Source organism: Vigna unguiculata, chromosome 5, assembly GCF_004118075.2.
Source record: "Vigna unguiculata cultivar IT97K-499-35 chromosome 5, ASM411807v1, whole genome shotgun sequence".
Taxonomy (NCBI): domain Eukaryota; kingdom Viridiplantae; phylum Streptophyta; class Magnoliopsida; order Fabales; family Fabaceae; genus Vigna; species Vigna unguiculata.
This window is the reverse complement of record NC_040283.1, coordinates 42474183-42498461: the sequence shown is the minus strand read 5'-3', so window position 1 is coordinate 42498461 and position 24279 is coordinate 42474183. Positions and strand designations below refer to the sequence as shown.

At 34.6% G+C, this 24279-nt stretch overlaps 3 protein-coding genes across 3 annotated transcripts; 2 read left to right on the top strand and 1 right to left on the bottom strand.

Annotated features, from left to right (window-relative positions):
* Positions 1-2747: 2747 nt before the first annotated feature.
* LOC114183553 (protein FAF-like, chloroplastic) lies at positions 2748-4539 on the top strand. The gene is made up of 2 exons (XM_028070622.1): positions 2748-2864; positions 3012-4539. Exon 2 carries the CDS (start codon positions 3036-3038, stop codon positions 4299-4301), a length of 1266 nt encoding a protein of 421 aa, XP_027926423.1. The 5' UTR covers positions 2748-2864; positions 3012-3035; the 3' UTR covers positions 4302-4539.
* Positions 4540-6713: 2174 nt separating this feature from the next.
* On the top strand, positions 6714-11299 carry LOC114185146 (J domain-containing protein spf31). The gene is made up of 9 exons (XM_028072696.1): positions 6714-7014; positions 7922-8012; positions 8088-8148; positions 9283-9360; positions 9651-9724; positions 9988-10101; positions 10217-10324; positions 10733-10771; positions 10861-11299. The coding sequence occupies exons 1-9, from the start codon at positions 6914-6916 to the stop codon at positions 10945-10947; spliced, it is 753 nt and encodes a 250-aa protein (XP_027928497.1). The 5' UTR covers positions 6714-6913; the 3' UTR covers positions 10948-11299.
* Positions 11300-11406: 107 nt separating this feature from the next.
* Positions 11407-23913, bottom strand: LOC114185145 (serine/threonine-protein phosphatase BSL3). The gene is made up of 21 exons (XM_028072695.1): positions 23010-23913; positions 19959-20019; positions 19779-19857; positions 19605-19684; positions 19423-19517; positions 19225-19324; positions 18323-18392; positions 17573-17674; positions 17407-17488; positions 17052-17231; positions 15816-16089; positions 15496-15733; positions 15227-15397; positions 14701-14939; positions 13450-13534; positions 13266-13364; positions 12993-13192; positions 12840-12915; positions 12397-12532; positions 12174-12313; positions 11407-12029 (listed from the first exon to the last, which is right to left on the bottom strand). Exons 1-21 carry the CDS (start codon positions 23407-23409, stop codon positions 11946-11948), a joined length of 2991 nt encoding a protein of 996 aa, XP_027928496.1. The 5' UTR covers positions 23410-23913; the 3' UTR covers positions 11407-11945.
* Between the last annotated feature and the right edge of the window lie 366 nt (positions 23914-24279).

Sequence of the window (24279 nt, the reverse complement as noted above, 5' to 3'; positions counted from 1 at the left end):
CTAATTCCTATATCAGATGTGGATTTCCTACAGTCACACAAAAATGAGAGAGAAACTAAATAATAAGGAGAAAAAAGTTTTTTTTCTTATCGGAATGATATGAATCTATAATTTCTTATATCATTTCTGTTAAATTCATTAAATCAATTTTATAAGAACGGTGATAGGTTGAATGATCGATCGGTCAAGAGTAAGAGTTTGTTTGGTTTAAGTAGGAGAATTGATTCCAACGAAATCGATTCTATAATACAAAAGTAAGAATTAATTGTTTTTCATTCAACGTTAATTTTTTATTCTTTAATTAATGTTAGAAACCGTACTGATTTTGTATTAAAAAATTAATTTTAACCAATTTTATATCACTTTACGCAAAACGAAACACACACTAAGATACACGATTTAGAGACAAACATATGAAGTCTCAGGCATCCCTAAAAGTTAAGGTTTGAAGGATTGCGTGATGGTAGACCTAGTGACCGATTTGCCATTGCTCGATGACCGATCCTGTTAAACAGGATTACAAATAGAACTCGTGAGGACACAAACCAATGACATGACCATTATTCAAAATTAATAATGCTTATCAAACGAGACATGATGTTATAGAATTGAGAGAGGGTAGGATAAATATACAAAGAAATTGAAGCTCCTAAAAGGATAAGACAAAAGGACCCGAAAAAAAAAAGTTAAAAGAAGATCCGAAATTAGGAAAAGAGAAATTACATTTTTGAGTATTTTTCTAACTGGTCTCGGTACCTTATGACTAAAACAATAAGTCTTTGCACGAAGAACTGAACCTATAAATGCTTACATGTTTTTATTTTTCAATTTTACCATTAAATCACCTTGTAACTTAAAAAAAAGTAGAAACCTCAACCCATTTTAATGATTATTTTTTCTAATGTAATTGTCATTCCCAATTATGGAGTGTTCTTGTTTTTGCATGATGGAATAGCTTTTTGCCCTCCTAATAAAGTAAGTTTATGATACTAAACCAGTGGTAGGTCATCAGCTACACTTGTTGAATAACATAGTGAAAGTGACCTTGCATGTTATATATAAATATAAATACATGTAATACATATTTATTAGACTTCTCTTCTTCTTTTCTTTTCTTTTTTTCGTGTGATCATATCATACCTTCTATAAATGTGTAAGAAAAAGATATTTTTTTCTGATTAACTTTATTGTGTCTGAAGGTTTTCGGTTCATATTGACATATCTTATATCATAAGATGGTGTGCCTTAGATGTTTAAGTTAGTATTTCAAAATTATATATATAGGAATAAATAAACAATAATGATGTCAGTAGTAATTTATTTATATTATTCTTAATAGATATTTTGTGTCTTTAGAATAACCTCTATTATTTTTAAACTTAATTTAAACATTGTATAAGTATGACAATTATTATTGTTTGATGGAGAAAGATTAGTTGTTAATTTTTTTAATGAGAAAGAATTAAACTCACGATCTTTTTTATCCTTCTTCTAAATTCATTATCAATCTTAATTTTTTAAATTGTTAGTAGAGATTAATTCACGATCATTTTCTTTCTTCTCTTTCGTTTAATCACTAAATTACCTTATTACGTATTACACTTAAGATATATTATAATGACTTAATTTTTTCCGTATATGATATAAAATTTGGATTCTTTGTTTTAAATTTTTGGTGTCATGTTTAAAATATACTGACTTTGTAGTTTTAAAATTTAACTTTTCTTAATATATTAAAAAGTGACACCAATAAAATCTATATGAAATACTCATGCATGTGTGGACTCTGATAGTGCAGGAAATGGTTAATACTACTCGAATTTGATTTTTCTGATGGGTGTTTTTTTATAATATATTAATTATTACTAATTTTGACATTTTAAAATATATTAAAAAATATTTAAAATATCAATATAGTATATTTTTAATGTTCAATAAAGAATAACACCTAAAAAATCAATAAAAATCAAGTTATTTTCGTGCTACTACTTTTCAAGTTGATTAAGCAACTTGCATTTATAGACATAGGTGACTAATAACATGGATATTATCTTATTGTAAAATCTGATACAAGTTGTTTACAGTGGCCATACTCTCCCTTAATTAATATCTATAAACCCAGTAAAAAAAAGAAGCAAAGAATGCGTTGTTGGCTAAGCAAATTCCATATAATCCAATAGAATTAATGTATTCACTGCTCTACAAGTTTTGTTTAGCTGTACCGCGCTCATATTATTCCCAACTGTTCAAGATTTCACACTCATTAGTCTTCATATAACTAAATTAATGGTACCACAGTATCCACTAGTTATTGCTAATTACCATTATTTAACTTATTGAATAATTTGTAGAAGTTGAATTCTTGATACTTTTTAAATAAAATTATGTTAGACATTAATATGAACATTTCATGATACTTCAAAATTGATAATCCATGATTATTGTAACTGTATTTTAAAAGCACAAGCACAACAACAGATTATCAAAAGAAAATCAAACAAAAAGAATTCAAATTGATTTACACCTTTTTCATTTTAGTTCACCTCTCAGTGGTGTGACAGTGAATACATCTTTTATGGCTAAACAGCAAAATTATGAACCAACAGGAGTTTGATTGCATGACACCTTTTTTATGAAATGGGAAATAATGAAAATGTAGAAAACAAATAAATAAATAAAAAAAAGCAATAAAGGTAACTTTTCACGGTGGCGTAAGGGATACGGTTGAAGAAGCTTTTTGGCACCCTACAAATACCCCCCATTTCCTCTACTTTCACTACCATCAACCACAACCATTCCTCTAACATCATCTCAATCGTCACAACCCTCACCCTTTCTACCTTCTTCGTAACTCACACTCTCAGGTAACTAACTCTTCATCTATTAAGAAATCATCTTTTTAGTTTTTCAAGCTTCCCATTTCATTATTTTTCTCAAAATTCACATGCATGCACCAAATATGTAACTTCAAATTCGCATTTTCTTATCAGTTTTTCTTGTCTTTCATGCAGATATTTGTGCATTTGGTACTAAAGATGTCAACTTGTACGAACAAGAAAATCCAATTACCTAAGTCTCGGAGAATAGACGAAGAGACTCTTCTGATGCAGAAGCAGGGCATTGTCACCATTTTGGGATCTAACAACGATTCCGCCACTTCTCTTCGACGCACTCTATCCGCAGACATGTCTTCCAAGAAATGGCTTTCTCAAAACGGGTTTTCTCCCATCAAAAAGATCTCTTCCTCAGAAGAAATCTCTCGCTCATTCACAGAACCCACTGTTGCTGACTCCTCATCTTCGTCGGAAGATGACAACAGCGAAGAAATCAAACAAAACCGGTGCCAAATTTGGGAGATTATTCAGAAGGAGGAGAATGTGGACAAATCGAGAGAGTTTGACATATGGAGTTCGGTTTTGTCGAAGAAAGCGAACGAAGAAAGCTCCAAAGTAATAATCCCTGCTTATGTTCATCCACTTGTGAGAAGATCAAAGAGTTGTCTGAGTGAAAAGAGTCTCCAGATATGCACGGAGAGTCTGGGATCCGAAACTGGCTCAGATGGGTTCTCTTCTTATTCACCATCTGAGACAGAGGATTCAGAGGAAGAAAAGGAAGAAAAAGAAGAGAAAGAGAAAGTGGAACTTTCACACGAGGAAGAGTTTCACGTGCCAAAACAAAACCATGCTGTGAAAAGAACTTCTCCTCGTTCTTTTCCGCCGCCACTCCCTTCACTTCACATGCGATCCCACCGTGATAACGGAAGGTTGTTCATACAAGCCGTGTCTGTTCCTTCTCAGAACAATTTTTCTGCTGAACGACAAAACGGTCGTCTTGTCCTCACTTTTGCTGAAATGTCTGAAGTAGAAGAAGAAGAGTTTGAAGAAGGTGATGATGAGGCAGAGGAATCTGAGAGTTGTGTGAAGGAGCAAGAACATGCACCCATGTTGTTGTCTAGTGGGATTGGCTTAGCATTAATGATGAACAAACCAAGTGGAGTAGGAGATTCTAATAGAAATCCAAAATGGTCGGAGAAGTTCAAGTTCAACGATGTTGTCAATTTTAAGGATGTTGATGTGGCACAACATAGTCCTCTGCCACCAAGGCCAAGGGCTCGAATTGTTCCCTCGTCTTTGAGTGCTTATGAATACTACTGCAAAACCAAGCCCACACCAAAACCTTCTCCTACAACGTTTACCTTTCACCACCACAACAATTACTCTTCCTTAGAGAACAACTTCAAGAGTTGCAAGGATTCTAGGAGGTCTTTTCTCTTCTGGGAACCTTATTGTATTGCTACATGACCTCAGATCCTGATTTGGTCTAATTGCTAATTGAAAACTTGTTTGTTACTTAACCCAAATTATTTACTGCTGTAGCATTTTCTCTCCACCTAGCTCCACTCGTTCAGGGAACTGTACTCAAATAATAGAAAATTGAGAGGGTGAGAAAAGGGATAGTGAGAGAGTTTTAATACTTTTGTTTGTAATTGTAAGATCAGAGAAAGAAAAAAAAAAAATTCTTGGACAGTTTCATGAATTATATTTATGTTTTTTGTGCTATCAACAATTTCGTAATCAAAGTTTTTTCTTTGACCAGATTGACTGTCTTGTCCTCTTTAAATATTTATCATGGTTTCTTTTCAATCTCTTTCCCTTTGCGAAATATAGGCCAATAGGGTTTCGAAATTGGTCGTGTGCTTTCTAACTGGTCTTATGTTTTGGGAACAACGTGATCTGTCCTATGATATTTTTGCCTCCCAACTCCTGAGGTTAATCAAGATTAAAGACATGAGGTATGATAGCGGTCTAATAAACCTACCAAATAATTTCTTTTATAGTATGGATTCGTCTTTTGACTTTGAATATCATTCATGAGAGAGAGATCACTAAAAAATTACAAGATCTTGAAATGAGTTTATCTCATGTAACATCACTTTTAATTCAAATATTTGAAAACGATGTATTTATAATTTTTATTTAAGGTGAGATTTAGATTCATATTTCGAATTTTAAAATTTAAGTATAACTCTACATTAGAAGATCGATTTATAAAATAAGTTTTGAACTTACCTTATTTCTAATCTATTATTCCAACAAATTTATTTTATGTGCGTCATCTTTAAAGTTAATTATCATCACCATAGCTTTCCATCATCTTTTAATGATGTGATTAAATGTAAAGAACAATTATTGATGGAGCAATCACAACATAATCAACTTTTACTTTAATTATATCTTAACTTCTGTATTTGCGGATGGAAAAACAATACACCACAACAAAATATAGAATTGAGCGAAAATCAATTTTTCCATGAGTATGATTTTACTTTTTAAATATTTTAAATGATCTTTATTTAAGTTGGATTGACTTCAATTCAATCCTTCCCTATTATGATATTTTTATTTTAAATATTTTAAACTGTTTTTTACTTTTAAAATATTAGAAATTATTTTTATGATATATTGTAAAACAAATTATTTTACAAATCGTTCAAAATTAATATATTGAAAATAAACTGTAAACAACTTAGTTAGTTATAATACTTTTTTAAATAAAAAATAATTATTTTTTAATTTTAATTATATTACTTAATTTAATTGCATATCTTTATATATATATATATATATATATATCACATGTTTTAAAAATACAATAATCTTAAGAAAAACTCAAAGCCGAAATTCAGTGGGTTCAGGGATTTCTTTTCTACACCCTCAATATAACTAACTGCAGTTCCGTAACAGGGAAAATTTTTAAAATACCCTTCTCACTCTCAATCTATCATGTAATTACTCACCACTTTTGATGTGCTACCGTTATAATGAAGAGAGAGAACTTATTCTGAAAAAATATTTGTTTTAGAAAACTTATTTTAAAATAGATTATGTGTAAAATGTATTCTGAAAAAATTGTTTAAAAAAACATTAGATATATATACATATATATTCTGAAAAACTTATTTCAAAATACTTGTTTCAGAAATCATATTTTAAAAAATTTATTTCAGAAATTATGAAACACTTATTTTGGAATATATTCAAATCACATAATTCAAAAATCACTTTTACAAAAAATAAAATGATGATTTTTGAAGATTATGAAAGTACACCTAAAAATTATAGAGGTAGAAGAAGAAAAAGTTTCGGCTCAAAAACAATGTAACAATAATAACAAATATAAATTTTCTTTATTCTTTTTAAAAACGAACTAAAATCTTAAAAAAAAATGCTTAGTAAAACTTTTAAACTTAAAACACTTTGCACAAATTTTAAATTCTTAATCAAAAGTGGGTATGTTAGATGAATACACCAATAATTTACTATGAAAATGTTGTTTTATCATTTATAAAAGAAAACTGTTATATATATCATTTAAATTATTACTTATAAAATAAAATGGGTAATGTTTTGGAGATCAATTATATTAAAAGATATTTAATGGGGTAATATGATTGTTTATACAATTACACCAGCCATTCATGTGGTTTCTTTTTCGGAAAAAGAATAAAAAAAATGACATATTTATAAGAGATATTCAAAGTGAATGTTTCTTTACATTAATCATGAGAAGAAAAAAAATGTTGATCACTTTTTCATAATTACTTCATACTAACTTCAACCAGCCCTAAAACGACATTCGTTGTAGTGAGATACGACACGGAAGGAGATATAGTAGCAAGCCTAGTTTGATTGTCGAACGAAGTAAGATAATAAAACCCTTTTTCTTTTCAGGAATAAAGCGAAAATAAAACAAACACTGCGCTATAATATTATGTAATTGTAAGCCATACACACGGCGTCAAAAACTGTGGTTCGTGAGTAGAGAGGTTTGAGAGGATTCTGAAAGTTAAGATCGGCGAATCTCGTTTTCGAAGCTGAAATTGAATTGAATAGTGAATTCCACAGAAGCAAAAATGGGAGACATAAACCACGCGGCTACCGTCAACGACGATTTGCTTCTCAAAAACTTCTTCGCCGAAGTTAGCGAAGTTGAGAGGGACAACGAAGTCCTTAGGTACTTCTCTCCCTCTCTTTCTTTCTTTCTTTTGTGCGTATGTTTCGCTGTGTGATTGTATGCTTCTGAATTTAATTTTTCTGCAAATGTCTATTTATTTCGTGTAATTTGATGCATGTATGCGTGTGCTGTTATTATATGTTTAGGTTAGGTCATGATTAGGGTTTCTGGATAGTCGTTTCTGTTTAATTTTGTATCTGTTGGAGAATTTATGTTGTGGTTTTTTGAGTGTTTGCTTTGCTAATTCTTTTGGTTTGGATCGCCGAAGCTTATTCAACTGAGATTTTTGCGTGATCCAAAAATTCTGTCGGTTGATTTGTTGGAACGTCGATGATATGCTTCTGTGTGAGGATGGAGATATGTGATTGGCATTTAATTTTTCTTTCGTTTTTGAATTTCAGTTTTTCGTAGATGCTATGCTTTTGTCAATTTTTCGTAAAACTGGCGAATTTTAGTATCAACAGGAACTGAGCGACGTTTGCCTGCAGTATTGTATTTTTGCCGGGAAGAAACAAATTCATTCGCATGGTTATATGGTTGGCCTTTGATTGCAACTTGAGAGAATTATTTGAAGTGTAGATAATGCTAGCATTGTATGTGTTGTGCTCGTTGCGGACTGGAATAAATTAAGTATTATCTTTGAGGGAAGATGTAACATACATGCAGTCAGGCCTTAGGCTGGAGCTGAAATCAGTAATTGATGGTTCATTAATGATGAACAATGGCTGAAAAAAGGGGGCAAGCTTGTATGGTTGTGAATTTTAAACTAATTTATTCTTCAATTTGCAATTTTGAAGATAGTCTCGGTTCTTAATCTTTATTACCCTATATTTATGTTGAAAACAAAAAATTGTGTTATTATTTCAACTTTCTAATCGACATTCTCTGGGTTTTATTTTCTACACAGGATTCTCTCTTGTTTTAAGCTGAATCCATTTGAATATCTAAACCTATCATTTGATTCATCAATGGATGATGTGAAAAAACAGTACCGCAAGGTAATGTCTTCCTCGAGGACTGTTTCAACCCTTCTCCTGGCTTCTCTCGTAACATACTTTTCCAATCTTATGCAGTTATCATTGATGGTTCACCCTGACAAATGCAAGCATCCACAAGCAAAGGAGGCTTTTGGAGGTACATGAATACATGCTTTATGATAGCCTCAGTAGAATTAAATATTTTACTTGCTTATCTTTCTTTGAACGTGCTAATTGTCCCATATTTTCTGTGAGCATGGCCATTGTAGTCCTTATAAGACAGACATTCCTCACCCGTAACTAGTTTCTTTGGTCAGGCCTAGTTTATATCTATTATGGTATCGGAGCATATCAATGTTGATATTGAGGCACATGTAGACGTTTGGTGGTTTCGGAGTTGTGTTAAGATGTCCCGCATCAACTAGGAATATAGAGAAAGTAGCCTTTGCATTAGACTAAGGAACTTTTCTCTCTTAAATTGGCTTTTGGGGTTGAGTTGTGCCCCATTCATTTCAAATAGAACTATGTTTTGATACTTTATTGCTTTAGAACATTTTTTTTATTAACTATCCAGAGTCCTGAAGGCTATTGCTGTGATCATACATCATAAAATGGTAAAGCCCTAGTAAAGTTCTACATTCCTCTTCAATCAAAGACATAAATTATTTAGGGACAATAGCTTGAGTCTCAAGCTTGTAATTTCCTTCCGGAAGACAAAGAAGTGCATAAATGTATTGAGTCATGTTACTTTTAGAATAATTATTGACCAAAATCTTTGACATATTGGGAGAGGTTACTTCTTTCCTTGGCATAGATGAGGATAATAGGCTTCAAAATTTCAAGTAATAGTGTGTGCCGTATGAATGCATCATTTTTCTCAGTTACTTTGATATAGCTTCAGGAGACATACATACTACTGTGAATTTATAAACAGTTCTTTCAATATACTCTTGTACTTTAACTTTTTTCGTAGTAGATATGTTATTATTTACTTTGTATTTTCTTCTGTATCTACTTCAGCTTAACCTACTACCATTGGTATTTTATGTATCATTCAACAGCTATTTGGTTCAATATCTACCCCTTTACTGGCTACAACTACAATATTGGAAAGTTGAAAGCTGGATCCTTTTGTTTAATTCCTTGTGTGATCAAATGGGTTCTGTATTTTGTATCTGATTTATATTGTATTGATCTAAAAGAAGTAGTTTTTCAGCTATAGGGTTCAGAAAAAAGGCAGTTTGCATTTTTTTTTTAAGTTTTTCTGTGGTATTTACTTGAATGAATGCAGCGTTAGCAAAAGCTCAACAGTTATTACTGGATCAAAATGAAAGGGATTACCTTCTTAGCCAAGTTAATTCAGCCAAAGGTTAGTTATACTTTAGTCTTTTGTGATCGGCATCTAGTTCTTAATATATATCTCAAAGGTGCTTATTATTTCCACTCAACTTTGTAGCATGTTCTGAATTATTCTGATATCTGGTGTACTATCTTTATCCCTCTAACAAATAGTGTTTTCCCCTCATTGCAAACCCCAAACTTGTGACTTGGGATTGAGCTTTCCTTTTGTTGTGTTTTCTTTTTATTCATCATGGAAAGCTAGATACATATGAAAGAAGAGTTATCTTTTTTTTTTTTTTTCATTTATATGAACTGCAGAAGAACTTAGAGCAAAGAGGAAGAAACAGCTCAAGAAAGATACAGCTTCAAAAATTAAATCTCTGGTCGAAGAGGTATGTATAATTTTACTAGGGTTCTTTTGCAATTTTAAGATCCTTCACACCAGAATTTGCAACCTAAAATTTTAGAATAGTCTCCCATTGTGTGTGTTGTGTGTTGGTGATGTCTGTCTGTGCCTCCCTAGTGATCTGATGATCTGATTACACACTCAGTGCTATGATTACTAGACTTTTGATATTGGAAACTTAGTCTATTACTATTTGTTAAAAGAGAGTATACCCTTGCTTTTTAAAAAGTTCATTTTATTTTTTTGCAGGGAAAATATGATAAACAATATGAACAGTCGGAGGAATTCCAGCAGGAGCTCAAAGTCAAAGTTCGTGAACTATTAACAGAACAAGAATGGAGAAGAAGAAAAATGCAAATGAGGGTATGCTCTAATCAACCCATTCCAAATTTTCATGTGTCTTTGAAAATGTCAGTAACAAGTCAGCGGATTCATTTGGAGATAATTTATTCCTTGTAAGTTATTGAATGTTATTTAGATATCTGAGGAGGAAGGCAGATTGAAAAAGGATGAAGAGGAACAAAAGGAAATGTGGAAAAGGAAGCGTGAACACGAGGAGGAATGGGAAGGAACACGGGAGCAGAGGGTTAGTTTTCTATGACTTAATCATTATACTTCATTTTATGCATCAAACCTTTGGCTAAAGCATTTATTTTTTCTGATGTGCTCCTTTGAAATCTACACTGTAGCTATAAAGTATTCCAGAATTTGGCAATATTCTGTTCATGTTCTACATATACTTCTGGTTTTCTGTAATTTGCTTATCTGTAAGGTAGAAAATGGTAAAATAATGTGATATTTATTAAGAATTTTTTAACAGAAGAAACACCATCGTTGGGGACACAATAGAAAATAGTTAAATGACGTAGTAGTAAGGATTTAAGTATTGTTATGCTTTTTCATCATCTGTTTAAAAAATAAGCTGAATTTTCTTGGCATGCCGTACTTTTTTCCTGATAAAAAAAATGTATGAATTAATGCAATTCATCATCAGGTATCCAGTTGGAGAGATTTTATGAAGGGTGGAAAGAAGGTGAGATATATCATTACTTTTCCGTCCGACATGTAGCTTGGGGCTAAGGATTAACTGCTTTAACTATGTACCATTTTGAATGTTTGCAGAATAAGAAAGGGGAAATTCGCCCTCCGAAGCTTAAGACCGAGGACCCCAACAAATCCTACGTTCAAAGGCCTGTAAAAAGAGGTTAGGGGTATGGATTCTTCCATTTGTTAGAAGATGATGACAGCTATCAATTAAACCAAGGAGTTCGAGAGAACTCATTGAAGCAGGGCTATCTGATGTATCGGTTTGATTGATACCTGTATAAAGATTTATGTTAATGGAATGTAGACCTCCAGCGACCTTTTTGGTGGGATGCTAGGACGTTACATCCCAATACTGACATAGGAGTTATTAAATTTGAAAAAGAAACTTGTGACTACTGGTCATCCGCAGTGAAGCATTGAAATGTTTATGGAGAATTTGATTTCACAAATCCACGTATGCAGCACGCAGTAAGATGAAAAGATAGTGACAATACAATTGTTGAAGATTTTTCTATTTTTTTGTATATGTATATTGTAAGTTGAAAACTCGTTCATTTAGCAACTAGGCGCCGCAATAGTTATTAGTATCAAAAGCACAACTGTAAAGAAAAAGGTTAACAGTGCGAAATAAAATGCAAAATCTATTATCAAAATTCACATTCTTCGTAGGACAATATGGTTCCACGCAAAAATTAATTGTACAAAGATGAAAAATACAGAGCAACACCTATGATACATGAACCTCCAAACTTTCTGATTTATATATCTCACCATCACATAAAAAAATAAAACCCTCCTGTCCTCTTGATGAACAAAACCTCAACAATAGCCTAAGGGCAGTAAAAAATATGTAAGAATTGAAGACAAAAATAGCCTCCATGACAGAACCATAAACTTGATCTCGTAACCTATTGCTCAATTTACAAACGGGTGGGGGAACTGAGGATTGCGAACCTTGCAAACCTCAGTGGGGGAACGTGTATCTTATCAAGGCTTGCTGACGGAGTAGTGAGAACCAAAACTTCACTGCGGGGATTAATTTCACAGGTTCGGAGACTCCCGTAAATGGCATCATGCTATTTACAAAACACTAAAAACAAGGCTGATTTGCACGAGCCAGTAGGGCATAAATATTCTGGACATTCTTTACTGATCGATCATTATATCCAAGCCAGCGAACCTCGGTCATTTGTTACTGGGGGGCGGCCTCTAGTTGGTGTTGGTGGCCTATTAGCATTCAATTCCTGCATGCATTAATGAACATGTGTTTATTTTACAATAAAAGCACCAGAATACTGAAATCACATCAGCTAAATATTATCAATAATTAATTATCTGCAACACAGCACAACTATTTAATATTTATTGAGAAACATTTGAGGGAGTACCTGCATCCATGTATCTTCAATGTGACGTTCTGGTGACGTTTCAGGTGAGGAAATTGCAGGTGGTAATGGATGAATCAGTTTGGGAACCACAACAAGGTCTCTACCCAAAACTAATATTGCCCCGGCATTATTTGCGGTACCTTTTGGAGCAAGCAGTGCCAACATTTAGAAGGGAACATGATCAATGCAGTAATAAAGTGTAATACAGAAGTCAGTAACATACCACAATAATTAGTCGCTGAAAAAAGCGTGATCAAATGTCCCTGGGCAAAACGCTCAAACCCATCCATCACACATTCATGTGCACGAACAATCAATTGAAGATCGTTGTTGTTGCAAAATTCCATCACCCGATCAGGCTGAAGTACCAAATCACTAATTAAATGATCACAACAGCAGATATTGAAGAAGAATATCGGCTAAGTCAAAAAGTACGATAGCCATTCAACAAGACCATGTGGAAAATACCAAGTGTTGGCATTCGTTAGAAATGTCTTGCCAAGGGTTTTTAGAATTATCAAATTCTATTACATAAAAAGATGTTTATTAGGATCTTACTTTCTATTAACATTTTTTTTATATCATCCACAAACACAGAAACAACCAAATTACTGAGGAAAATTGAAAAATTATTTCTAGAATGACAAACAGGTAAGGAGCACTCACCCCAAAAGTAACTAATCCAGGACCTCTAGCATTTGGCCGCAGTCCTTCCACGCTGTCATTCTCTGTCGGATCAGACCTGGAAACAATTCATGATGTTATGAACCAGAAAGGCGAAGCAAAGTGAAAAACATGCAATAGCACACATGCACTAACCACAACAAATCCATAAGCACAATTGATCCCGCTTCCATTGGAATTGGACGCTGAATGTTTTCAATCTGCTCTACATGATTTATTGAACGACCAATACCACCATGCATGCAAATAATTTTTTTCTCAATTAACGCTGCTAGAGGAAGCCAATTAAACAGCTTGTTTATCCGATGCCAGGTCCAAATTCCGTCTCTCTCACCCTGATCAACAAACATGATTGTTGATGAACTCAATATAAACAACACATAATTTCTGGTACATTAAATTCCTTACCATCCTCTCTATGCACTCAATTCGGAAACCAAAGAGTGCATTAATATCTGCAGCTTCATGATTTCCACGTATTAGATGAACATTGTTGGGATACTCAACCTATATTCACAAAACTATGCATAAATATGAGGTCATCAAACTTCACACAAAAACAGAGAAAGACAACCTAAACAATCAAGACTACCTTTAAAGCAAGAAGAAGGGTTATAGTTTCCAAGCTGTGCTGTCCACGATCAACATAATCTCCCAGGAATAGATAATCGATATATCTGATAGTCATTTATACAATATTAGCAATAGAGAAAATCAAATGCCAAGTATTATAATAGCCCTGCTAATGTTACATTGAGTAAGATTAGATATAAAAGAAAAAAATTACAAAGGATGTATTTTACTAATGAGATTAAATATTGTTCTAGAAATAATCTAACTCCTGTATTTATACTAAACTGTGTCCATGAAAAGACAATTACAAGCTCTGGGCGAACTACAATTAGTGCTCGTGCACATAGCCAAGAAAATTTTCTTAGATCCAAATCACACTAGTTGTGCAATTGATTTGATTCTAGTGCAGCCCCATTTAAAATTAATCAATCAATCAATGCATGAAATCTTTCAGTATTAAAAATAGTTTTATATTCTTTCCCATCCTTTTCTGTTCCATTTGTCACAGTAAACTCACATTGACACAACAATTTTCTTGTTTATTTCCATTAAAACAAACAATCTAGTAATCTGGAGTAATTTAAATACAAAAATAAAATGAAACGAAATCTAGAAAAATGCATTATATTATTGTAGAAAGGTTGGGCTTTGGTGACCAGTTGGTCATAGTTTCGAATCCAGGAACAACCTTTTTCCATATTTTCATATACAATATACAATGACTTCCCCCATAACTTCACATAACAAGAAGTCGTCTACATTGGTTTTATAACATTGCAGCAGGGGAATATGTGAATCATGCATTTTTCTGCTAACTAGGTATGCAAGACAAATTATTGTGCCCCACCAAGAACCACAATTCTGGTAGATTAGAACGAGGTAACTGAAGGAAGAAAAAAAATAGAAAATCAAATGAGACATCTATATAATGTAAAAGTTGCTTAAAGACAACGGTTATAAATATAGAAAGCTGGTTGTGGTTTTGATTGAACATCTTTTACATCAACAAACATGCCCAATACAATAACGGCCCTGTTGACCTATAATAGCCTGCCAAATGAATCGTTGTCACTATCAGTGGCAAACCCAAGACCAGTGGGACCAAGTTGAAAAACATGAAAATTTAACTTATTTAATTGTAATTTAAAAAAGACAGGGTGCAACTGCCCACCCTCATCTATGTACACGGATCTGCCACTGGCACCATGATGCACACTATAACCGTACCCATTATTCACATATAACCACTAATGGAAGCTATGAAACTTACGCAATGTCACCAGCAGTTGATGGTGCACCATACTCGTCAAAAAGGCGCATGAGATCACCAAATTGTCCATGTAGATCACCAAATATTTTAATAGGTGCCCTAAGTTGTAAAACACTTGGTTCACCAGAGAATATCCGCTCAGCACTGTCACAAAGCTCAGCAATTTCATTACAATCCAAAAAAAACTGCCGCCGTACTGGTGGTTTCCACCCACGAGGCTTTAAGAGGTGTGCAATGACCTGTAAAAGTGAGGAAAATAGATTAGAAACAATTCTGAATTTGAATACAAGCTAAAGCATGCATGCTTTGCAATCCAACAAAAGAGAATATAAATGTAAACATAGACAGAAACCCCCTACAAAAAATAATCCAAAAACTGCAATGCTGAGTAAGCAACGGAAATGAATGAAAGATTAATAAACATGACCAAAAGTGACAAATTACAAAGTACTTTTCTAATATTGTTAATATGAAATAAAATTATTTTGTCTACATTTGATAGCTTGTTGTAGAGATGAATCTGTACCTTTTTCGGTACACTATTGATAGACATCTGCCGATCTAATAACTTCCTGGCAGCAGTTGCACTTTCTGGAGTCCCATAACTAACCCGCCTGCCTTCATTTTCAAATTGATCAATTGAAAGCTGTCTAACCATGCCACCTAATGCACCACCAGTCTCTGCAGCAACAACCACCTGGAGAAAATTCAACACAACAAAAAAATGTGCCTAAATATTTGAAGTAAACTTGTATGCAGAATACTTTTCCCTGTTAATGAAAATATATTACGCACAGCTCTGTGATGCAGCCGAACTCCACCAGGGGTAACGTTATTTGAACCTGCAGAATCAGGCTTGATCAAGGAAGATGCTTGTTTCCCACTTGGGGTAGCCTCTGCCCCCCGGTCTCTGTCAGGCACTTCGGCCTCTCCATTCTCCTGCCGTGCCTTGGCAGCAGCCAGTGCTGCACTGATAGCTTCAGCTTCTGCAGCTGATGCTTCAACCAAATACTCCACACCTTTAGCAGTTCGCCTGTTCAAAGTCCCTCAGATGAATGAAGCCAAACAAGTAACATTAAATACTTTGCCCAATAAAATGAAAACAGCTATTGTACCGAGGTCCCTGAAGCATGGCATTTTCAGTGCTGATATCTGTATAAATATCACCATTCATTGGGGGTGCAACTGGATTTCCCAAAACAACAGAACCATCAGCAGCTGCCTCAGAAACTGCTTGCCTTGTTCTATCATCAACAAATCCATAACGTCCAGGTAAGCGTGCAGCTTGTACATTAGATGCAGCTGCAGCTGCGGCAGCATGTGAAGCAGCAGTTGTTGTTTCAGCAGCTGCAAGATCTTCAGCAACAAGTAGGTCATCTAGCAAGACTCCTGAAGCATAAACATAATACAGTCAGTCCAGCTCTTGAAGTTATAAATTAATAAGATGATTAAATTATCATGCAGTAAAACTTAGAGTATATATATTTACTAAAACAATTACAACAAACATAAAGCTAGTAAATACTTCATCAGATGAAATCGTACATTTCAGATTGCAAGATGAACATAGATTGAAGGACCATTTTCATGAACAGTAGTAATTGGGGCAAAACTTTTATCCACTTGATCAAAAGGAAAATCACTTTCGTTGTTAGAGAAAGTTGATAAAAGAAATCTTAGGCTATGTTTGGCCCCGCTTTTTTCATGGCTCCAAAGCAACTTAAAGTTAAAGTTCAATAACTTCACAAGAGCTTTATGAAATGGAAGTCATTTTTGAAATCTTTAACTTGAAAGCTTGTAACACTAATTTTTATTTTGTCCTTCCTTGGCTAATTCTTGATGAGAGGAGGAGTAAGGCTAAGGTGAAAGAATTATTTTTACTCTTTCCGTTAGTTTTTTTTTTTTTCAAAAGTTACTCTTTTTTTTTTCTGTAAAAAAACTAAGATCATTAATTTTTAGTTTTTCTTCAAATGACTTTTGCCCAATCTCTCTTATAGAAAAGGAAAGCTCAAAAAAACAAGGTAAAACATTATCATGGTCAAATTATATCATAAATCTGTAATCCTAGATCACAAACGGTTTGTTTTTCATCTTAGAAGAAAATATCAAGCAATTCAGATTATTGGAATTTTCTCTTACCTACTTTTATTCGATAACAGAACATGTAAACCAAAAAGAATCTCATGGAGTATGCAGGATCACAAAGTAATTATTTGTATAGTCATAACTAGATTGATAAAAATATCAAATTTCTTTTTCTGGTGAAGTGATAAAAATATCATATGATACAAATCAAATAGGAAATAAAACCCAGTAGGATAAACCTACACAAAGTTATATTTGTATCTTACCCCCACGTAAACCACCATAAATAAAAATCAAGTCACCAACTGCTGCAGCTGCATGCCTACAACGCCGAGTCAACTCAACTGCAGCATCTCCTCCTGCTGCATCAGCACTGTACCTACCAGTTCTTGGACTAGTAACAACAGATTTCGTATCACACCAAACACCAGCAGCAGTGTCCAATACTACAAACAGGAAAAGGAATTCAAAAATACAGTTCCAATTAGAATAATGCCAAAAGATACCTCCTAGTACAAAAAAAATAAATAAAACAATAGTCCACTAACGCACAATCCATGTAGTATCGAAAAAAGCAGAGCAGCAGTGAACAAACAAAAAATTTAAGCAAATGATCAGCACCTGCAACACTTGATGAGTCTTCGACCATCCTTCCTCCACCAAGTGCCCCACCAGATACATGGAGTCTTGCATTGACAAATACCTATAATCATTAAATTAAGCATCATCCCTGAATGTATATTCAATGAAGAAAAATGAGAATAAAATAATATAGACTGAATCAAACCGCTGCATGCTGATATCTTGATGATGGTGAGACACCTGGGGCAATTGCCCATTCCCAACGACCATCTCTATGCTTAGCAAGTCCATATGCACTTGCCAATGGCTGCAAACACAAGTGGTAAACAAATATTCTCAGAAAAGTATAGGAAGAAATAATCCAGCCGCAACAAATAACTATCATTGAATAGGAATTCAGTTAGAGTCTGTCTGAATAAGGATAGGCCCAAAACAGAAAGCAACAATGATAGGAGCAATTTGCTGCCAACATTTGAACTCAAACATAAAATGATCGCAACTATGAATGCCATCTGTAAATAATTGAATTTTACAATCAGGTAAGCAAGCTGGAACTTGAACACTCAATAACTCAAAGAACTCCAGTAGTTTACGAATGTTTCTCATCACTTAAATGCAAACATCAATATGAAAAACATTCAATTAACTATCAACAGATTTTGTTCAATTATGGACCAGTTTCATTAAATTTAAAATAAGTGTTTCTGAAATCAACAATTTAAAAAGAAATCACTTATTTAATATGCGGATAGAATTTACCACTTTAAAAGCAGAAAAATGTTTATTTTTAAAATAAACAAATTAGATAAACACATAAAAAAGTAAGACTTATTTTAACAAAAAAAAAAAACACTTGTTTTGAAAAAACAAACTCAACCCTATATAAAGGAAAGTGGAATACTAGAAATTAAAAAGGAGAAGTCTCATGAATCAACAGAATGAATAGATAACTCACTACACTATTGGCATCTCTCCCTCCACAAAGCAGAAGAAGTCCATCCGAGCGTGCACTTGCAGTTGCATACCTAGTCATGATTAAATGGGAATACGAAAATCACATCATGACAAGTTGCACTGAACAATAGCCAATTTCATAAATACATGGTAAGTCTACACTCCACGTAATCCATTTGCTTACATGTTTTACAGTAAGATATTTAAAGTATTGAAAAGAAAGCAATAATGATATAACTTTGTTCCAGTTGAGCTAATACTAAAGCTATTTCAAACCCTACTTGAGCTGCAGTTTAACTATAGTTTTGTACATAAAACCAACTAGAAGAGGAATGTGAACATACTTCATAATCACATTCTTCACACAACGAGTAAAGAATAAAGCAAACACAAAATAACATCACAGTCCAACTTTACAAAGTAATAATAAACAAATGGACATTACTGCTACATGTAAAGACTACTGTTAGAAGTAGGCTTAAACTCTACTTCTAACATGGTATCAGAACCATCAGCAGCTGCATCAGAAACTGCTTGCCACTGAATATTTCTGACAATTCAACTTTCATTAACTTTTGTATAAATATAGAAAATTTTCATTTAAAGAAAAGGGCAAGGTGAAAACTATGAAAATATGAACATTTAAACCAATTTAACGACAAACAAATCTACAAAACTAACATTTAAATCAATTAATATAAAAGCAAACTAGAATAGAGTGTTTGATTTAGCCACTAAACAGTTTGGCTAGAGAAGACAGTCTTCAGAACTTATTGCATGATGTCAATTACTAAAAAGTACACAAACCCTATTTCGTGTTTGTAAAATCTTAAAATCATTATGCAGATAGGGACAACAAAACATCAGTCAAAACAAGTAGAATTCACGGAAGCAGAAGCACACATGCATGGAGGTGGACCCTCTCCTTCTGGCTCTAACTTGCGCCATTCATAAGGCTTGGCAGCTGTGTCCAAGGCCCATACATCCGCCAAAGGTCTCTTTCCTGGAAAGCAAAGACCAAGAAGTGTGACACCCTTTAAATTTTCACTCACAAAACAACAAAGGCACACATTACAAAAGGAGTGGCCTTTGAATAGTTACCATCATTGCCTCCAATTGCCATTAGATACCTCTGCCCCACCAAAGCCATTACATGTCCATAACGTGGCCCAGGTCCAGGGCCCTGAACAGACACTCTACATGAAATTCAGAACCCTAGATTAGATAAATAACATTGGTCACATTAAGTCGTTAAGGGAAAAAACACAGTTTACAATCCAAACCTATGCCAGCGTGGCCATTGTTGAGTTAGATCAAGAACATGAAGGTCCTCAGCGGACAAACCAGCAGGACCAATGCCACCCTGTGTAACATGACAATATTCCCTAATGAAGCAAGCTAATCATTTAAAGAAAGGGAATAAGTTCAGAAACAATAAGGTATACTTTCCATGTTACCTGAATAACCACCATAGTTCCCACAGCAGTGGCCACATGTGCGGCCCTTGGAGTCGGAGGTTCTCCAAAGGGAGTTAACCTGCATGTATTTCCCTTATCAAGCACTGATTTAAAGCAGGTAAGTCTATAAAAACATTAAGTCTTAAAGGAGGTGAGAAAGAATGACTTGGTTAAGCTCACCTAGACCACTTATTAGTCAAGACATCATAACAGTGGACATCAGCTGTGGCACCAGCTAAACCTGAAAAGCAAATCATATACCATGATAAATTTTAAGAAAACACATTATAACACTCAATTGTTAAAGGAACAATAAATGCTATTTTATTCACATAAGAAACTCCCCTAATCCAATCAAAATGAACTTTTCTTAAAAGGGAAACATGCATAAATCTATATAAATTATTGTTTGTCTTGTACCACTCCTCTCAGGAAGAAGATATGCAGATGTAGGCAACTCCTAAATAATCAAGAATGTTGGGGTGAAATCAAGCTTTTTTTTAGCAACATTGATATGCACCACAAATAATACATATTGTTCTGAACCGTTTCCTTCTAGGATGACTAATTTTGAAATTTGAGGAACAAAGGCAATTTGGCACTTCAAATTAATAAAAGCACAATATAGGGCGTGGAAACAATAATCAATTATTAATATAGGGCGTGGAAACAAATAATACATATTTTCAAGACATCAAGGTATACTATTCACAACATATAATGAGATAATCATTCTTTCTCAAGAAAAGAACAGGATTCATTGAGCTCCTTATACCACTAAACCAAAGATGACACTTCATATGACTTATCATACATGATAACCAAAAAAATTATATGGAAAATTGAAGGAACCAATCCAAACTTATTGACAAGTTCTCAGACCTCAACCTAAGTGCTTGGCTTTGAGCATTGTTAGTGTAAAGCTAATAGTTAGTGGTCAACTATGGATGGTCAACCATAAACAGTGGTCAACCATAGTCATTATTAGTTTTAAATTCTTTGTACAGCAGCACATATTGTATCATGTAGTATAAATACAAGTTGTAGAGAAACATTCAAGTGTGAAATTCATTCAATCAATTCAATGTGTTTCTCTCCTCTTTATCTCGTTCTAGTTATTCAACATGGTATCTAGAACTTCTTCTCCATCGATCCACTCTCCTCAAATCTGCTTTCACTTAACCTAGTTCACGGTTTAATCGGTGAAATGTGTCTTTCTCTTCTAGCAGAGCTCGTGACATTCGTTGAAATGTTCGTTAATTGCAACGATGCTTTGCTAACCACCACTTCACTTGTTCGTTCTTAGTGATTGTCATTTTTAGGAATTTAATTGGTGCAGTTGTCTGGCAGTCTTGTTCGCAATTAATTTCATGGTTAATTCAAGTTGAGATTGAAGTTTTGTTTCACTCTGGCTCACACCTCTCATTAGCGGTTCATTTCGCGGCTTAACTACAGTTTGAACCTCTTTTCTCTCTGTTTCTGGCTCGCAACTTTCAACTCTCACATTTACGCCACAAATCTTTCATTTTGTTCAGTGAATTGTTTGTTCAAGTTTTATCTTCTATTTTCTCACCTCGTGCTTCTTCTACTAAAGCTATGGCTTCTACTTCTACTTCACTCAATTTTCTTACTTCCATTGCTGAGAAATTGGATGATACAAATTACCTTCACAGGAGGTAGTACGTTGAACCACTAATTAAGTCTCACAAACTGCAACGTAACGTTGTAATTCCAGTTATTCCTTCTAAGTTTCTCAGTGAACATGATAGAACACTTGATATTGTTAATCCTGAATATGAAGGTTGGGAAGTTCAGGATCAGACTTTACTTGTGTGGCTTCAATCTACACTCTCAAAGTCTATTCTATTGCGAGTGCTTGGTGCAACTCATTCTTATGAAGTTTGGGATAGAATTCATCAATGTTTTGGTCTGCAAGCTAAATCTTGTGCATGACAACTGCGTACTGCAATGCGTGCTATAAAACTGGAGTCTAAATCCATGGAAGAGTATCTTCTTAAAATTAAAGGCTACGCTGATGACCTTGTTGGTGTAGGTATGCCCTTGATCAATGAGCAGAAGTTTTGACCAAACCACTATCTTAAACTCGATTTGCTTTACTACATGGCCAACTCAATGTGAAGAATTTCTCTTCCGACAAATCTTCTCCTTGAGTTTGAGGGGGGGTTCTTAGTGTAAAGTTAACAGTTAGTGGTCAACTATGGTCAATGGTCAACCATAGTCAATCATTATTAGTTTTAAATTCTTTGTACAGTTGTACATATTGTATCATGTAGTATAAATACAAGTTGTACAGAAACATTCAAGTGTGAAATTCATTCAATAAAATTCAGTTCAATTCAATGTGTTTCTCTCCTTTTTCTCTCGTTCTAGTTATTCAACAAGCATTATAGAAGAGTTGGTTCTTGACAAGGTACAAAAGACCAAGTGGCCAAGAATTAAACCTTGCCACTTGCAATCACCACTCCCCAAAATTAAAGTAATCTATAAGTAAATTGAATTTATGCATTGTCTACAACTCAAATGTGAGATTATCTTGCTTGTAGGGTGCGTTAGATATAAAATCATCCATGGCCTCCCACCTAAGAGAGTTTATCTGTTAAGAGCAGTAGTTCTTGACAATCTTGTTTGGGTGAATGCAAATGCTATGAAGTGGAACAGAACAGACACTGAGTGTTCCCTACGACATATTTTTCGTTTACTTATTATTCTCCTCAAAAATAGGAAAACAAGTAAGATTTATGGAAAGTGTTCTAAATAATTTTTTATGACATTTCAAATGACAAACAACCATAAAACAGAAAAAAGTTGCGATGTAAATAATTCAATTCATTCCATTTAATTGCATCACACAAACTCATTTTTTCCCTAAGATGGGGAATGAAATATTTGCAAAGAAGGAGTTTCACTTAAAATATAAAAAACAGTAGAAACTAAACTGATGTGGTTTGATCATGAGAGCAAAAGAACAACAAATGCAAACGAGAAAAGTAAATCAAATTGAATATAACTTAATTAAAAGGGGTAAAGAAAATCCAAAGAAGACTCCACAGCGGTTTTACTTCAAAACACATCGAGCATGCAAAGCTTGTAGTCAACAAACTAACAATACCAAAACTCAATTCTCAACCACAAAATTCGGAGGAATGTTATATTAACTTCATAGCATATGTTAAGGAAAATGAAACCACAGTATAATTATTAAATACATACGTATGCCAGCATTTCCAGCAGATGAAGGAGTCCCTGAAGCCGCAGAATTTCCTTCAAGAGCAGTGGCACCGCCGAACAGAATCAGCCTAGGGCCAATGTACCCCGGCGTCCCCTCCTCTCCGACCGCCGCCACCGCCGTCAACGTATGGCCGCACCTCGGCCCCGGTCCGTCCTCTTTCTTCTCCAAAATTGCATTCACCACAGTATAAGTTGGCGCCAGCCTCGGTCCACCCGACGGACTCTGCGGCGCCGCAGCAGGCACCGGAGATCCGCCTCCAGACGACGGAGGCTCCTCTAGCTGCTCTCCCTCCGTCTCAGCCGACGGCGGAGCAGCGGCGGCGTGGTTCTGCACAGCCGGATCGTGATCGGTCTCCGGCACCATCGAGGAATCGACATCCATTGCTTCAACCCTAAGATTCGAGCAATTTCAAAAGATCGGAGCTAAAATTCCGGCGAAATCAAATTTCGAACCAACATTTGAATTCGCTTCGCGGAATCCGAACGCCTCAAACGAACTCGCTACTCGCTACCTTCAATAACACGCACAACGAACAAAAGCCAACAAAATCAATGTTCGCAATAGGCAAGCCTCGGCTCGGACGATTCTCCAATTCGAAGACGAAAATCCGAAACAAGAAAATTTCAGAAACAGTAACCAGCAAAAGGAAAACAGTCTCTAGGTTTTCTCTCTCTCTTCTTTCTCTCTCTTCTGCGTTGAAAGTTGAAACTCAGAAAAGAAAGGAAAAGAAGCGGTCGACTCACACTATCGAAACCACAGCTACAACAACAACAACGAAAAACACACTCGCAGCCCCAAAGCCGAAAAAGGAAAAGAAATTAAAATAAATAAATTCAAACACTTTCTTTGGGGTTGAGTCGAAGGTGTTGTGTCTTTCTCTCTCTAGAATTTATTTTATTGCCTTTTTGGTTTTTCCAATTTTTTATATAAAATATATTTTTATTACGTATATTCTGCTTTTTTAGAAAAGTTGATAGGGTGACCCAATGAACCGGTTAGGACGTGTACAGAGTGGCTAGCGGTGGCGGCGCCCGCGTTACGGCGGAGAACGTGAAATGGGTAACCGGGGACTGCTTAAACCGTTTATTTAACGGCTCAGTTAGGAAAGCGCAATGTGAAAGCACGCGCTGGACAAAGCGCTATGCTATGCCGCTCTATATTGCTTTTGATTCTCTCTGTCATGTGTGTTGTTGGGTTGTGAGTAAGTTATTAAAATTTTCCTTTCGTTGTTATTATTAACCTTCACCTGAA

What these genes read in the sequence shown, in the direction of transcription:
- LOC114185145 (XM_028072695.1), bottom strand. Translation starts at nt 23,409, where the DNA reads ATGGATGTCGATTCCTCGATGGTGCCGGAGACCGATCACGATCCGGCT. An exon ending in CAATGGCCACGCTGGCATAG is followed by an intron (nt 19,518 to 19,604) that starts GTTTGGATTGTA and finishes AATTTCATGTAG; the next exon opens with AGTGTCTGTTCAGGGCCCTG. An exon ending in TTCGGCTGCATCACAGAGCT is followed by an intron (nt 15,398 to 15,495) that starts GTGCGTAATATA and finishes AATTTTCTCCAG; the next exon opens with GTGGTTGTTGCTGCAGAGAC.
- LOC114185146 (XM_028072696.1), top strand. Translation starts at nt 6,914, where the DNA reads ATGGGAGACATAAACCACGCGGCTACCGTCAACGACGATTTGCTTCTC. An exon ending in CCAAGTTAATTCAGCCAAAG is followed by an intron (nt 9,361 to 9,650) that starts GTTAGTTATACT and finishes TATGAACTGCAG; the next exon opens with AAGAACTTAGAGCAAAGAGG. An exon ending in AAGGAACACGGGAGCAGAGG is followed by an intron (nt 10,325 to 10,732) that starts GTTAGTTTTCTA and finishes ATTCATCATCAG; the next exon opens with GTATCCAGTTGGAGAGATTT.
- LOC114183553 (XM_028070622.1), top strand. Translation starts at nt 3,036, where the DNA reads ATGTCAACTTGTACGAACAAGAAAATCCAATTACCTAAGTCTCGGAGA.